The sequence below is a fragment of the Eleginops maclovinus genome, chromosome 10, assembly GCF_036324505.1.
Source record: "Eleginops maclovinus isolate JMC-PN-2008 ecotype Puerto Natales chromosome 10, JC_Emac_rtc_rv5, whole genome shotgun sequence".
Taxonomy (NCBI): Eukaryota; Metazoa; Chordata; class Actinopteri; order Perciformes; family Eleginopidae; genus Eleginops; species Eleginops maclovinus.
Genome location: NC_086358.1, coordinates 10154467 through 10171351, shown reverse-complemented (window position 1 = coordinate 10171351; position 16885 = coordinate 10154467). Strand labels below are relative to the sequence as shown.

At 39.3% G+C, this 16885-nt stretch overlaps 1 protein-coding gene and 1 long non-coding RNA gene across 9 annotated transcripts in view; one reads left to right on the top strand and one right to left on the bottom strand.

Annotated features, from left to right (window-relative positions):
- Nucleotides 1–10740, top strand: part of LOC134871237 (calcium-activated potassium channel subunit alpha-1) — a 70823-nt gene extending 60083 nt beyond the window's left edge. For 2 of the 7 annotated variants that reach the window (XM_063893914.1, XM_063893913.1), the window contains exons 22-31: nt 386–509; nt 886–1110; nt 1514–1706; nt 2615–2728; nt 2934–3026; nt 3957–4087; nt 4816–5010; nt 5272–5390; nt 5497–5718; nt 7729–8178. In XM_063893914.1, coding sequence (XP_063749984.1) covers nt 386–509; nt 886–1110; nt 1514–1706; nt 2615–2728; nt 2934–3026; nt 3957–4087; nt 4816–5010; nt 5272–5390; nt 5497–5718; nt 7729–7783 — 1471 coding nt within the window. In that variant the 3' untranslated portion in view covers nt 7784–8178. Of the gene's footprint in view, nt 1–385; nt 510–885; nt 1111–1513; nt 1707–2614; nt 2729–2933; nt 3027–3956; nt 4088–4815; nt 5011–5271; nt 5391–5496; nt 5719–7728; nt 8179–8551 lie in introns of those variants that run through there. The other 5 variants (XM_063893915.1, XM_063893918.1, XM_063893920.1 and 2 more) reach the window with 5 other exon arrangements.
- LOC134871241 (uncharacterized) overlaps nt 8050–16885 on the bottom strand; it is a 126707-nt gene continuing 117871 nt past the window's right edge. For both annotated transcript variants that reach the window (XR_010166650.1, XR_010166652.1), the window contains exon 4: nt 8050–8781. This is a non-coding gene — a long non-coding RNA (uncharacterized LOC134871241). The remainder of the gene's footprint in view (nt 8782–16885) is intronic.

The following is a 16885-nucleotide window of genomic DNA, read 5'->3' as shown; positions in this document are numbered from 1 at the left end:
GTGAAGGGGCCCTCTCTATTCAGATGGTTATTAATGAAGGTTTTAATTTTATTTATTTGTATTATTCTTTTTTTCCTTCAATTTATTATAAATCATTTGGTGCAATTTGAAGGTGATTTAATCAGTTTTATTAAAATTACTTTACTTTTTTAAAGAATCTTTTAATTTGTATTAAATTTTTTTTATTTTAAAATGTCTTTCTGAAGGTGCTGTGTAAATAAAAAAATGTCCATGGTGTTTTTACACCTGGGAGTGGATTATATTCTCAGGTTGATCATCTAAGAATTAAGCTTTATAAATCAAATGCCAAAAACTAATTGATTTAATTTGTGTTTATGGTGATGGTATTATTTCATTGCCTCTCTCCATGTTTTTGTTTGATTAGACATGACCCGCTTGTCATCCCGGGGAACGATCAGATGGAAAGCATGGATGAGAACATAAAGAAATACGACTCCACAGGGATGTTTCACTGGTGCCCGTCCAAAGACATCGAGAAGGTCATCTTGGTGGGTTCTGCTCTTTTACTCAGCACACGTCATTTGTCCCTGACACTCTTCTACCCGGTGACAGATGTGTCATGTCACAAAGCACCATCAGAGGTTGACAGGGCACTTAAACACTCTGTAATGAGGTGTTTGACATGTCATTTGCTATATGGGGTCCCTGTACATAGAACATTTCTTGTCCTAATACATATACCATTTTTAAAATTACTTTCATATTCAATTGCAGTCATGAACTGCATAATATATTTTACGGCTTAAATAGGCAAGTGATAGAAGAGAACATTTGCTAAAAAAAAACACTTCATGTCACATATATGTCGTAAACATATATAAATGATATATATATTTAAACCGTGTGTTTTTTTTCCCCTCTTAGACCCGGAGTGAGGCCGCCATGACGGTTCTGAGCGGCCATGTGGTCGTGTGCATATTCGGAGATGTGAAATCAGCATTGATCGGTCTCCGAAACTTTGTCATGCCTCTGAGAGCGAGCAACTTCCACTACCATGAGCTGAAGCACATTGTGTTTGTTGGCTCCCTTGAGTATCTGAAGCGGGAGTGGGAAACTCTTCACAATTTTCCCAAGGTCTCCATTTTACCTGTGAGTATAACAAAACACCCAGATAGAATAAACATCTGGACTGAAATATCTCCTCTTATAGGCGGATTGGCATGACATTTGGCATTGACATTTTTTTCTTCTAAGATAAATGTGATCCTCCTTCAGTTTTTCCTGCAGAGTCAAAACTTCAAAAGCAAAATGTATTTAATGCGTTTCAAAGATTTGGCTTGCGTAAATGCTTTATTAAGGTTTGAAAAAATGATGGTTTGGGCTTAATATTTAAAAATGTCAAAGCTCAAAAGCTCAAGTGAGGACCACTTTTTTTTTTTAAATGAAGCAAAAAAAAAGGTGAAAGCTTTACTTCAAAGTTGCTGCATTTGCATTCACCTCTTGGTGCCGTATAGGTGAGATTACAAACTCTCTCCTTCGCTTCCTCTCAAAGGGCACGCCGTTGAGTCGGGCAGATCTGAGGGCTGTCAACATCAACCTCTGCGACATGTGTGTCATTCTGTCAGCCAATCAGAACAATATTGACGATGCATCACTGCAGGACAAGGAATGCATCTTGGCGTCACTCAACATCAAATCCATGCTGTTTGACGACAGCATCGGGGTCTTGCAGGCTAATTCCCAAGGTAAGGAGCGCCCTATCATAGTTCACTGCACCGCCTGCAAGGGACAGGGCCCTGGCACACAGAATATCCCTCACTGGGTGCTGCCTGGCTGACCTGGTGTCGCTGCGTTTGACAGTAAACCCTACTGACTGTTCCTCAGGTTACTGTAACAACTGGTTTCTTCACAAACCTAATTGGTGGCAACAAGCACAGTGTTGGCACAAAAGCCTCACCTGGCTTTTATTTATCTTTCACTTTATGGGACCATTTGTAAAGGAACATAATGCGTATAATTTATGAATATTGCATGTACCAGCTTTCAAAACAGCAAAGCACTCAGTTAGCTTGAGATGGCCATTAATAATGGTCATTCTCCGACACTGAGAGAAGTGCTTTTAGAAACCTTTTGACCTGAGGTAAGAAAAAAAGAATCCTGCCAATTTCATTATTTCTCTAATACATGTATGACCTCGCATTTGCCTTAGTCAGCAGTAAGTGATGGATGTCAAAACACGGCCTATGTATAATACATACAGCATCACTGATTTAATGTGCTTACTTGTCACTCTGAGGAAAGCAAGGAATGTCAAGTCAATTTGAATTCAATCTTGCGTCACTTATTTTCTATTTCCTGGCTCTTTACACTGTATACTTTTTTGTGTGTGTGTAAAAGGTTTCCGTGTCCATGCACACACAATCGAAGGGAAACAAAATGAGCAGTATGTCACATCTATTATGGATAGACTAATATTGGACCTTGTCAAGAATACGGTAACATCGCACTCAGCAACTTTATGCGATGGCAGTGGCTGGGAACGGATGAAATAGCCCCGGTGTATTAGTTTTGCTGATACGCCGGTTTGTAGCCTCTGATGAAGTATTGAATATTGCATTAACAGATGTGCTTTATGCTATGTGTGTCCATTTAGGTTTTACACCACCCGGGATGGATCGATCCTCTCCTGAAAACAGCCCAGTCCATGGATTAGTGAGGCAGACTTCCGTCACAACGGGAGCAAATATTCCCATCATAACAGAACTAGGTATGCTTACTGCTGATTGATACGCTAGCTCTACTGTTGCATGTTTTATCCAGCTGAATAGTTGTAAACAGATCTGAAAACACAATTTCTGCAATTAGAGGCTGTCAACACTTGACTAACCGTACTAAAAGTAGAGTTTTTTTAAATGCTTTTTTGTCCCTTGTTGACATGCTCCAGTAACTGTTTTTCCTCAACACTTGTCTAGCACCATTAGCAAAGCCAGGCAAAAAACTGCCTGTGATTTCATTCAGTCAGGATAAAAGCAGTGGGACCAGCATACAAATGATAACTGAGCTTGGTAAGAAGTGCCTCTGTCCTGTACTGCAGTGCTGCCTCCATATCAGCTTCCTTTTGATTTCTCTCGCTGCACAAGAGGCTCAGTCCATTCCCATGGCATCACTTTGAGCACATTTTACCCTTGGTTTTGGTTGAAATTGCCTGTCTTGTTTTGGCCCCTTATCTCAAAGCAACATTTTTCCTTTTTATTTTTCTAAGAATTACAAGGCCTTTGATCCCTCAGAAGTCCTTGTAGCTGTTTTTATAGCATCTTCTGTCGGATCACATTCTCTCTCTCTTACTTTCATCTCAGCACTGTCGATATGACTGACATGTATTCCTGTCCTCACAGAAGCTGCAGTAAATTTTACATCATTACTTTCTTCATGCTACTGCATGTGTTTTCTGCTCCAAGACATCTCCGAAGAAGGTTCTCGGGCACTGAGATACTTTCATTGTTTTGACATGCTAGTGCAACTAATTGGACTTTCTGTCTTAGATTTAGAAGATAAACAATGGCATATTGCTGTTTCTATAGCAGGACTTTGAGTCAAGGCCTGAATCTTCGACAATATGCATGGTGTCATGAGTGTGCATGCCCTTGATATGGAATGTAGCAAAGGCGAGTTGGTCGAACAGAAAAACCAGACACGGTTTAATTTCCAACAATTTGGTCCAAATTCCGAGCTAAGAAATTAAGGAGAATTTTTGGAACCATACACACATTTATGATACAGTCCATATCTGCAGCTTCTGACTGTTGTGCACAACCACTTTACTGCTGTGTCTTCCTCTTCACGTGAATCACGTGCCTGATTTATGTTTCTTAAGCACACGATCCATCCTTTAAAATCACAAAACGGATCTCATTCCATGAGATCTGGTTTGTAGTGTGGGGAAACCATGAACAAATAAAAAAATGGTAATAAAATGTTAATGTTTATCTCCATAGTGAACGACTCAAACGTTCAGTTCTTGGACCAAGATGATGATGACGACCCTGACACAGAGTTATACCTCACCCAGCCTTTTGCCTGTGGGACCGCCTTCGCCGTCAGTGTGCTGGACTCCCTAATGAGTGCTGTAAGTCGAAATTGATTAGTTTTTGATTGTTTTTAGTGGAGTAACATATCTGTGAATGATTGGAAATATGCAAGAAATCTTGTGTTTGTATATCACTCCCTCTCCAAAATGTGGGAACTCTCTTCTCCTCTCACGTTAAAACAATAGTTGACAAGACTGGGTATGATGGCTTCACTTGTCTGCCTTTCAGTTTGAGTGAGGTTAGAACAAAGCTGCATTCAAGTGCGCTCCAGTGTAGACAAAGGTAATGCTACCTAATGGACAGCCCTCATCCATCATCTTAGTCAATAGCGCTGTCAGCAGCCAAGGGAGATGTCACTGTGCCGTACAAGCAGGGGGAGACAAGAGACCGAGGTACAGACACTTGCCCTTTTTCTAAATTAACAAAGCCGTAACTGAATGTAATTTAAAAGATAGCAACTTCTTTGGGGAAAGTATATCTTCAGGCTATTCATGCAGTTTGTAAAACTGACGTTTTCTACATAAAGCTCTGGAATGCCTGGACAGCCTGAATGTGTACCAGGACTTCCTGTGTTGAGTGATGGGAATTTGGGTAACCTGCAATAATTTGATCTTCCTTCTCTTCACTGAGTATGCAAAGTGATGTGACACATCGGGGCATGGTTAGATAGCATCATTGGGCCTGGCCGGCACTCTGAGAAGGTTCAGTTGTGACTGTGCTGGCGTTCGCTGAAGGATTTATCCCCTCTCTCCCTTCATTCCTTTAGACATACTTCAATGACAATATCCTCACCTTGATCCGGACGTTGGTAACAGGCGGAGCGACGCCGGAGCTGGAGGGTCTGCTAGCAGAGGAGAATGCGTTACGAGGTGGCTATAGCACGCCACAGACGCTGGCGAACAGGGACAGGTGTCGTGTGGCACAGCTGGCCTTGTACGACGGGCCCTTCGCTGACCTCGGGGTAAGAGAGTGCTCTTTGTCACCCCTCGACTAAACACATCTCTTTCTGCTTGTATTGTGTAGTGAAAGGGATTGTATGTCCAAAAATAGGTGAGTTTTATCCATCCTAGTCATCCTCAATTAAGTGTATAAGCATTGACAAATATCCCAACATTTCATAGTCACACAGTATGATCACAACTTTATCAATATGTTATCCAATTAAAAGAAGAAATGCAGACTGTGTGCTACATATTTATGATTGTTTGACATTGTTTTGCAGGATGGGGGTTGTTATGGTGATCTGTTTTGTAAAGCGCTGAAAACCTACAACATGTTGTGCTTTGGCATTTATCGGTTACGGGACGCACACCTAAACTCACAAAGCCAATGTACCAAGCGGTGAGTATGGACCTGATGTGTGCTTGCATTAAGATTTAAAACAGCCTTTGTTTCTGCCTTTTCTAAAATTACATCGGGTGTGCTGTCTGTTCTTTTCCCCTTCTAGGTATGTCATAACAAATCCACCTTACGCGTTTGAGCTGGTGCCCTCAGACCTGATATTCTGCCTGATGCAGTTTGACCACAATGCCGGCCAGTCTCGGACCAGCCTCTCCCACTCTTCCCATTCGTCCCATTCCTCCAGCAAAAAGAGCTCCTCCGTCCACTCAATACCAACCACCAACCGCACCAACCGCGTAAAGAGCAGGGACTCACGAGACAAACAAAAGTATGTGCCTGCCAATCGTTACTGTCCTAACTGTCCTTTTGCAAAGAGACAATAACATGTTTTAGTGTTGTGTGTATTTATGTTTTACTGTGTTTGTTTGTATTACTTGTATGTCTAAGTGTGTGTTTAACCCCATTCAGAACAGAACAGTGTGATTGGGCCTTCCAGTTACATAGGAGGCTGCCACAAATGGCTTCGGTCTCTCCTGGGGGCTGCCAAAAACAGTAAACCTCATTCATTCTTTCACTCCTTTGTAGCAAGGGGATGGTTTTTTGACAATGGATCTTTTTTTCTCTTTATCCAGACCAAATGAACTAAAATGAAGCACCCTTAGAAACCATCCAAAAGCCCTGTGCAGTTTAAAGCAAGATGTCTGAAAAAACAATTTGTTTAAGGTAAACTTTGAGACACATACAAAAAGGATGTGTTTAGTTTCTACAACTAAACCACATTTTGGAAGTGTCTAATTATCTTTTAACTATTATGGATCTAAGCTTTACAGGATATAAAGGATCATTTGAGTACTTCAAGCTCATATAGTTCAGCTTTAAAAATGTTGGTGCTGCTTTCACTGTAGTACTCCTACCTGCACATCTCCAAGTGATGCAAACCATTCCTGTCTGACGTTATGCCGTCTTGTTCAATGTGAAGTAAGGCCTTAAAGCAAAAGAAGTATTTTGATATATGAGGGACAATGTAAAACCCAATACAAAATACAACAAAATAGAAGCTGGAAAAACATTTGCAGACCTTTGAACTGATGCTTCAGCTGTGGTTTCTCCATCTTATATCATTCTAAATGTTGCCTGGTCGAAACTTGTTTGTTATAGTTAAATTGAAGCTGTTGTACTTGAACTGCACTTTTAATGATACGTCTTAAAGAAGTTCATTTTGTGTTATACTGAACATCACATCCTCTTCATGCCTTTTGATTTCCATTGAGATTCAAATGCTATAATTAAATGTTATTTGCCACCATGAAGTATTAATTATGTCACGCTATTTGCAGGTAAAAATGTTGGTTATTAAATCATTTGAGCAACCGCAAGTGTTTTTACATTCTGCTACAACTACCCAAATGCCTGATGAAGGTCCGAGATCACAGAAGCAAACCAAATTGCATCAACAGTGAAGGACACCATACAAAAGTCAGAAAAATAGCAAAAAGTGAAGCATGTCAAACCATGCCCTAATACAGTGTGTCCTAAAAATGAATGCCTTAAATGTTTAGTATAGCAAGTATTAGAATGTGATAATAGGCATAACTTGGTAGACTATACCTTGTATAGTCTAAACGTTGAAGTACAGCTTTTCATAAAAACATAAAAAGTAATATTATAGTATGTCCCCCCTTGGTTTGGATATCCAAACATTTTCTATGTATGAACATATTTAGAGGATCTCGCAGAGTTGGCTGAGGTATGCACTTTTCAAGTTTTTTCTAAATATTTCTCTGGAAGTTATTCACATTTCAATATTTTTGAATGTTCATTTAAAATGAATGAACACATGCTACATTTTCCCAGCTGCTGAATGAACACTACAAGCTTGTTATGGTTAGTAGTCTGTTCCCATGAAATGTTCAGCTACACAAAATCATTTGCTTTGCGAAATTACCAATAATAAATTCATTTCTACACAAAGTTTTTTGTCCTATTACACATTTGGTTTGTTAGCTGCATGCTGCTAATTTGGGTTCTGAGTTACATCCACAACATGGGCAATATCATCCTTCCAATAGCTTTGGCAACAAGCATGGATACAATATGGCTGCTTGATACATGCTACAGCAGCTCAGTGCATACTAAAAGATTTTCTGACATCATACATGTTTCTTTTTCTTTATTTTTTGTTAACTTAATGGTCTCCCCTACTGTTGAACCTACTCCTCATCCATATATAATGAGAGCATCTGCTGTTTCTACACCTCTGTGCAGTTTCTGTTATTAATGTTCATATTAGCGTTTTCCCTTTAGCTTACATTTAGTGTACTACTTTCTTTTTTCAAAGTGCAACAAGGATGAGTAGAGTGGGCCAAGGTATGGAAGTGAATGATTATGCATGATGTTAAATAATGCATTGAACATGGTTATGTCCTTGCTGACATTTTGCCCTCTGACAGAAAGCCAAGTAGTTTAGTGTTTCCAAATGACTGCATCAGGAGCGCATGGTGATAACCTAAGCAGTACATCTCACTGTAGGTTGGACTGCAGAATGTGTGGTTGTAACGGAATGGTTTGATGTTCAATTTTTTCTGTATCATGTTTGATGTTTTATTATTGGTAACATATTACTACTTGCACATGTGTTTACATACTGCAGCACCACTGCCTTAAGTCATGTTGATGAAAATGCATGACCATGGACTTGCCAAGTGGATGAATCACCAGCGATATATTATGCCATATTCATTTCCTTCAATAAGAAAAGGAAGTTGCATCAAGCCAAAAGCCTGAAGCCCGTCAAAAAGATAAAACCCTTGACAATATGAAATGTAAATGAAGAGTATTAACTCATATTTTGGTATGGTGAAGTTTGAAAACGTATTGTATTTAACTGGTGACCTGCATGTCTGCTGACCCAACAGAAAAGCATGCTTTAAAGGCATTATGATACAAAGCGTTTTTGGCTATGAGATGAGTGAAATTGAAAGTTGGAACTGGGACAATGGGACATCATCAAAATACATCTAAAAGCATATTACTATCAGGCCAAATTTCAAAAACTCAATGAAAACAAGAAGTTATTTTAATGTTGCGTGTGAACACAAACTGAAACTAGTGGACGTCTATGAAGCGTTAATCGTCCTGATATGTTTTGTTTTTTTCCTCAGAAAAGACATGGTTTACAGATGAGCCACAGAATACCCACCTGAGGACCATACAGATCAAGCCTGTGAATACGCTCTCCATCAACCAAGTCATTCAGTATACATCCACAAGCAGCTTGATTCCCCCCATCAGAGAAGCGGAAGACGAGTGCTGAGATCCGACCCTGCGCTGACATCTGGACCCTTGGACTCATCGTGTGGGTGTCTGACTCGGATTCAGTTCATCTTCTCATCTGCAAAACAAATATCAGTTGGGTTTAGGTGAGACTAACAACAACTGCTTTCCTTATATTGCTTATTGTACGATCAGATTTAGAATCAAATCACATCAAGACAATCATCACAATCAAATGCCGCCACCACTCAACCATTAGCTTGCACAGCTAATCTTCAGTGGTGAGCAGACTCCATCCCTTTTTTTGTTCCATTTTGGGGAATGAGTGTCACTTGAAGGAAACAGCAATGTAAACACGACTTCTGCTTCTATAAACAGGTGATTAATCTAACTGGATCAAGGTTTGCAATTGTAAAAGTTGCCTTTTTAGCTGTTGATGAACAACTACTATTACTGCATTGACTTTACCCAGTGTTGCAGAGGTTTTCTGTACAGTATGTAATAAAAATGTGTGTTTTACATCCAGCTGCAATCCCACCACAATGGCATTGTTAGTGACTGACTCTCAGTGATTCCTTTGCCATTTGGAGCTAATTCACAACATTTGTGACAGTTAAGATGGCCAGCGTCCATGTGTAAATGGCATTTGGCACCAGCCTTATCTCTATTCATTTATATACGTCTTATCTTTGCATTTTTTAGTCATTTGTCATAACCGTTTTCATGTCGCTGTTTGGTTGCAATGTCCAAAACCCAGAAATCATACAATGTAAAGCTTTTAAGTATCTGCAGGGTTTCTTCAGGTGTAAATCTTCTTTCTTTTTTAACTATGGCCCAATATGATAGAGCTGTTTTGTTGTCGACATTAAAATATAACCAAAAATCTCAGCCAGTATCTAATACAGTGACCGAGATATTTATTTACTTTATGAAACAAAGCTATGGTAAAGCATGACACCATATGATCAGTCTGAAGATGAGAAAGCCTCATATCGCAGTGGGCATCTTTAAGTCCTCCTTTGGCTGTAAGCCCTGCCTGACACAGGATTGTCTTGGAGGCCATTCAGCGCTTGTATGTACTCCATGACCAATCTCAATGCCGAAATCCGACATGGTCATGCTTTTTGTAGATGCATGAAAAAACAGCTCTATCATACAGAAGGTTTTCTTTGGCTACATGAGTGTTCCGACTGATGTTGGGGATCAATTACATCTGATATTTTCATAAAACAAAGATAAAATGAAGCACATATCCTTTGTTTTATTTTGTACACGCTTAGGGTGGTTATTAAAATTGTCTTGTCTTATTTCAATTGTAAAACATAGCTATATTGGCACTGCTGTCACTTTACTACAAAATCAATGAAGGGGAAACAAAGGTAAAAACTTCCCAAGCTCAATCCACAGAGGACGCATCGCAGTCTAGGCTAAGATTCATGTTGGATGTGCAAAGAGTTTATCAAATGTTTACTGGCACAGAGAAGATCCATCCCTCAGTGCCAGTAAAGTGCCAGGCAGTGCTGAAGCCAAGGGAGGACTCCAGAAGACCCACTACTGCGAAAAGAGGCTTCTAAATTCAATCTCAATGTATCTTTGTCATGAAACTGAGAAATGTACCTTTCTCTTTGCTGAGTTTTTTTTTTAATGCAGTGTTTGAAATTCTTAATGCGACTGTAATTCCCTGGAGATAACTGTAGTAAATAATTTGAAGTCTTAAAACTATTTTTAAATGATCCATCATCAATAGCAGCGCCTGATAGCAACTCATTTAATGTTTTTTTCAAAGAAATCTGCAAAGCTTAATGTAAAAATATTTCTTTCTAGTGTGTTCTTGTTTAACAGTACCTGTAGGGTGGAGAGACATTCGACATTGCAATCTAGTTTGTATTATTTTGGGAATTTCTTTTTAGCACATTGACTTGTGGATACAATGACAGTGCTAAGTTGATATTTCTGACTGTCATAATACCCAATAATGATTACAGTTTATTGTCTTGTACAAATAGGCTTGTACATAAAATTGTACATGATTTCATTTTGTATTTTCACAAATTAAAAGCTGATGTATTGTGTTCTACATGGTGTAATGTATTTGCTCAGATATTGAAAGGGAATCCCTATACTTAAAAAGTCTACATTTCACAAATGTGAAGCCTTCTCCTTTGATGATGACATGATCATGTGACACGGCACAGCTCCCTCTGGATAACGGTGATAAAAACACTCTATTTTCTCACCTTGAAGATGGAGGGGGCCCATCATGTTGGCTGTTAACGATTTTACACACCATGGCACTGCGGGAGACTGTCAACATGCCAATAATATTTACAGTCTAACACCTCACACAGAGGGCCACTCTCCCTGATCCTCCTGCCGGCAGGCACTGTCACCATCTTCATAAACAAACACACACAGCCATCCCGTCTGATTACTAACCATTTCAACTGCAAGGAAATATTATGTAATAGCATCCTAATAAGGGTTATCGTCAGTGATTTAAATATAGTTTTGACATACTATACTTTTAAAAAATTGACATTCTATGCTATGACATTTCTTCTGATATTTTCAACATAATATATATGACAGTTTTCTGATATTTCTGACATACAATTCTAGGAATTTCTTTTAACATAGTTCATTTTTATTTCTGAAATGTTCAACTAACTCATTTTCTGTTATATACTGTGTTGTTTTTCTGGTTTCAGCTACATTAAAACCTTTTTTCATGGTATTTTAAACATAGTATATACCATTACATTTTTCCTGCATACCATAGAATGAAGTTTTCAACACCCAATTCTAAGGCTTTTTTTGACATACTTTACTATGAATTTTTTTTTAAATGATTTGACATACTATTATATCATGTTCTACTATACTATGACTTTAAACAATAGTTTCGACTTTACCTTGATCATTTTAGACATAATATACTATGTAATGTGTCACTTAAAGTCCTATTATAGTAGAAGTCGGTTGTCTCTTCTCTTTAAAGGTCCTCTCAGTCTGCTGACCACAAAATTACTGAATGATTTCCCACAGAATTGCAGCAGTTTATAGACAAATAATTCCACCCAAGGAACTTATACGTTGAAGAAAATTATCATTTGTTGAACGACCTGTTTGCAAACTAGATTTATTACATGTAGTTACAAGTCACACTAGGTTGTAGATGATACACACACACAGACACACAAATCCATAGCCCCCTCTCTCACACATCTCTTGTCCAGCTGCACAGGCTTGGCTGGTGATAATAGTTTCCATGACAATGCAACACTCCAAGTGCATCAATGCCAGTTGGGATAAACAGTGATCCTTTACCAAAACAAGGGGGTCATTACGACAGCTTGTCAAATCAATGTTGAGAGTGTCCTGGCTGATTAAGGCATCCCCTCTCAGTCCTGACACAGTGTCAATACTGGCTGGCCTGTGGCGGCACACTCCCATGATTGGACTGAAATGCCTATCAGTCAGGCAGCTGAGCTGGACTAATGATTCCCTGTGCTGCCTATTAGAGTGACATGACAATTTAATCCTGTGGGCCAGGCAAGGAAAAAGTGACCTTGGTGCTTTATATTGAGGCTGAGGTAAATTGACAAGAGCAGATAAATCTTTACCTTGGGCTATTAACAGAATTAAAGAACAACTACAAAGGCAGAAGGTCCTCTCTGTTTAGTTCTGTTTGTCTTCTTTCCAAATGCTGTTCTATAAAGACAACCCCTTGAAAATAATCTGGCAATAGGAAACCCTATGAGATCGTACACTGCAACCGCAAATTCTGTATCCTTATCATTTCTTAAACATTTCCACTCCATCGATCCAATGCTAAGATCAACAAGAGTCAAATAAAAGCCATGGGTTGAATTATTTTATGCTTTTCTGTCAAGCTGGAATATTGAGAGAGGATATTGCTTGAAGCTCAAGGTTTTTCAGATGTTCAAAGCCATTCCAGTATGGCCCCGGGGCAAGGTATATTGCCTTGGACATCTATCTTAAGGCTATGAGAACATTGACTACATGGTTGGAAAAAGGCCATGTGTTTACACAGATGTTCCAAGCTTTTAGCACACATATCTTCCTGTACAGAGCTGCAGCACCATCTTTTGTGCCAAGGGCCATATACATTTTGCATTAGGTTACCCTTTGATACAGAAAGGAAGGAGGGCAGGAGAGCCAAGAGACTTGCACGCAGTGTCTAAAACAGAGAAAACATTCTCACCGCAGCCACTTCAATATTTTTATGAATCCAATTTAAATTTAAAACATTGCTGTTAACATATTAGCCACTGTGGCTTCTGTTTTATTTCAAGCGGCAACAAGGTTACCGGAACACAGAGAGGAACATCATGCTCCTCCACATTTAGCATTAAAACTGAAAATAAATGGCAAAAGATAAGAATTTCATCCCAGTTTTGAGGACAGATCGCCAGCACTGGGAGGCAATTTGCCTGTAAGGCACGGTTGCCGCACTGACCCTTTATGTTCCCTGTAAAGGTCAACATTTCCTTTTCTTTTGTTTCACTCCACGCATGCATAAATCAAAGCTTGTGGCTATTTTCATCTTTGAAGTGGGAAATACCACCCATCAAAGCAAAATACAGCCTGCATAATGGAATATTGCTCCTTTGATACAACATAAAATAAAATCTATGGATGTTAAATGTGGTTTATAGGTTGGTTTAAGAAATAAAATGTGGTAAATGTTTTTAGGTTCAGCATCAGAAATCAGTGCTTCCCTATTATTATTAATATGCTAAATTGTAATTGTTCTCATTAAAATACCCTCGCTTTTCTTCTGTTCAAATAAATTAGCAATAACAAACAGCAAACAGATGGCAGGACCCAATAGCATCACTTCTCAGCACAAGTTGTAAACATGATTTACAATTTGCAAGATATTATTTACTGTGATTCATCTTTGTGTCAGCTCCACAGTGGAGGTTAATAGAAATGCCAGCATGCTCGCTGATTTACTTAGTAAAATTTTCATCCCAAGGTTCAGGTTCATAAGATTGGAGTCAGAGAGTTACAGGATTCATGCATTATGCAGAAGAAGCTGACACGACCTTCAGCCATCACAGTTGTCTCTATATATCACACTGGGCTTGACCCTCCCAAGGCCAGAGGGAGCATTTGATATATTTAACCACTACTGCCATTAAATTACTCACATTCTTTAAGAGCTGCAGACATTTTATACAGCTAGCCACATTGAGGCAATATAATTTTGATTAAAAGTGGTTTTACACTTTGTATTTGCCTTTTACCGCAGGTGATGCTTCAGCAAAAAGAAGGGATTCATAAGTCAACAGAAAACTAAATCAACAAATAAATCTCCTGTATTGCCCATCTGATTTTTATGCCTCACATTATGGCTCCACCATATGTCAGCCATATGTAGAAATAAAGACAGAAAATCTGCTCCCGCTGTTTGATACAGAACACATCATAAAGTGATAGGAAATAAAGTGCTGTTTTAGAGGGTGAGGTCCATTTAAATATAATTGGCTTTAGAATTATTTATGACATTAATTGCCACATTATCGACTGGCTGTCAGCTCCTTGGGCTTGCAGTCCATTCTTCTTCACAAAGAGCGCCAGCTCAGCCTAAAGTAGACTGACAAGCTAATTATACCATCTTCCCTCTCAATGATAAATGTCACTAATGTGAATCTGGCCTAGAAATAAGACTCCTTAGTCACCTCAACCGCAAAAGTCTTCCACTCCAGCCAGGATCTTTAGATAGGGATGCTTCACTCTGCTTCATTTCTTCCTGGCTCAGCTAATCTTAAAGAATTCAAGCCACAAATTGTCAAATTGCTCTTGTTAGGTCATGTGTATTATCCATCAAGCATTGGACAAACTTAAATATAGTTATTTTATATTTATGGCGCCAGTATGCTATATAAGAACTGATTGTGGAATGATTGAGCGCCTTCAGTAAAACCCCCAACCACACTTTAATGACATCAGAACTGAACTTCTTGTATTTGTTTGCTGTAACACAACTATTTTTGTCCATATGTGGCCATTTGGAACAGCAATAAACACTTTCTGCTTTTTTGACATAGACGGTCACTTATAAACTAGTTTGTAAAGTCTGCAAAACCTGGCCCATACTCAATATACTGTATCAAGAACAAATGCACCTAAAATGTCTAATGAATACTATATTCCTTTATTTAAATACTGTGTTCAACCAAGCAAGTAACCTTCTTCCATCACTCCTCCCAAAAAACTGTTTTATAATTCCGTTTTTAATGAGGCTGTTTGAGACACTAAGGATGTATCCTGACAACAATAAGAGCTGACACTTACCAAACTTGGTATGTCCCAGAGCCATCTTCAGTGGCTAGGATGCTGTCAGCTCCACCCACATCAGTGGCAGTGTCTCAATGGTAGCGCGACACATGTCAGAAACTTTTAAATGTCCGCTCTTTTCAGCAGAGTGCAGCCCAAAGATTGCATTTTATGTGTATTAATGTGCATAAAAAAAACTAGTCAAAGAGTAGGCAATATTTGCTGTAATATTGGCAAAGTGTCAGGATGAAGTTTGTATTTTATTATAATTCTGAAGCTCAGTTGAACCCACTGGATCGATAAACTCAAATATTCTTGAGACATGAGCTTTTATTATATCTGATAAACTCACGATAATTGATGACATAATTACTCTGCAGCAATATCAGACCGCTAACAGCGAAATAAAAATTCAGCTGTACGCTCGGATGTTTGACGAAAAGCCATCTCTGGTGATTGCACATGCCTAGTGCAGCCAGAAACACATCTGAACTTTGACCTTCTTTGATCAGCAGTTTTGGCAAGGCAATCCATCATGGTGCTCTTACTGTCAGAGGAGGTGCCTGGCTGCAGCTGTGTGTCACTGGCTAAGAGGGGCTGCTTAAAGGCAATCATGTCAACCTCCACGCGATTGCTCAGACTCCCAGATTGAAGGAGGACTTGACAGGGCCAGAAGAGTCAGCTGAAGACACTGGAGGGCTGTGTCTGATTGCTCCATGGCCATAAAGCAATGTTGGATTTTATCCTCTGTGAACACGCAAATGAATGGACTCAAAAATTGTGGATATTCTCCAAATGAATATACGACCTTTCTGCTAAACCACAGCTTTTGTTGTGTTTTGCTTTGGAGGTGGGAGATACACAAAAGGCAAAAGGGAGGGCCTCTGTCTTAAAAAAGTGTAGTGTTTCCAAATGAAAATTCAATATGACTACCTTAATTCTATGATATTATATCCATGAAAGCAACCCATTACCGGTGTCCTAAAGCTTCTCAGTTTACATTACAAAAAGACAGGATATGAACAATTTTTCAAGTATGACCTTCAAAGTATGCTTCTGCCTGGAGACAATGTCTAGACAGACAGATTGAGTACTCTTTAAAGGGATCACAGGCTGAGCAAAGTAGGCTGCTGAGCCATGACTTTATCATAAACTTTGCAATTACAAGAACTGTGAAAAGCATTTTTTAGTTTTTAGGCTTCCTTCCAGTAGGATTTCAGGGTGAGCCAACCTTTTACAAACACACCACAAAAAACAACAAACCCAAGGGGAATAACATATATTTGCATGCTCATGAAAATTGGTGGTTGAGTGTGTTTTTGCCCGGGGCAGGAAAAATATATGGGTAGATTGCGCTGATGTGTACATTATAGGTATTTGGATTCTTGTGCATTAAGAGACCTCCTGAGCAGCAGGTTATGTCATTAATTAAAATTTCTTCCCACCAAAATACCACTTGTCAAATGGTATACATCCAAGCGTAATGAGTAATATTCCAGCTCCCCTTCCAATGGTTTCCTGATTGGAAAGCAGTTAGAGTATTTCCAAACACTTTTATACATGCACCAAGAGCATTAATGCCAAAAAACGGGCCTGACTTTCAAACAAAGAAGCTGAGTGACGGCTTGCTGACTGCAGCTCCGAGTGTGCAATAACATGATGTGAAAAGACATTGTCAGGAGCCGAGGAGACGAGCCCAGATTGTACATAGTGACAGAAAACAGAGATGAGGACAGAGATACTGGTGCCATATTAGTGGCCAGCATATTCAAACACTATCCTTGAGTCTAAGCAAACTTGACATCACCTCCAATGGCTTCAAAGTGTTCGCTCCACACCACCCCACCCCCCCTCTTATGTCTGCAGCCAGCTTTCCCCTGTGATGTGTCTCCAGACTCCGCTCTCTCCTATGAAGA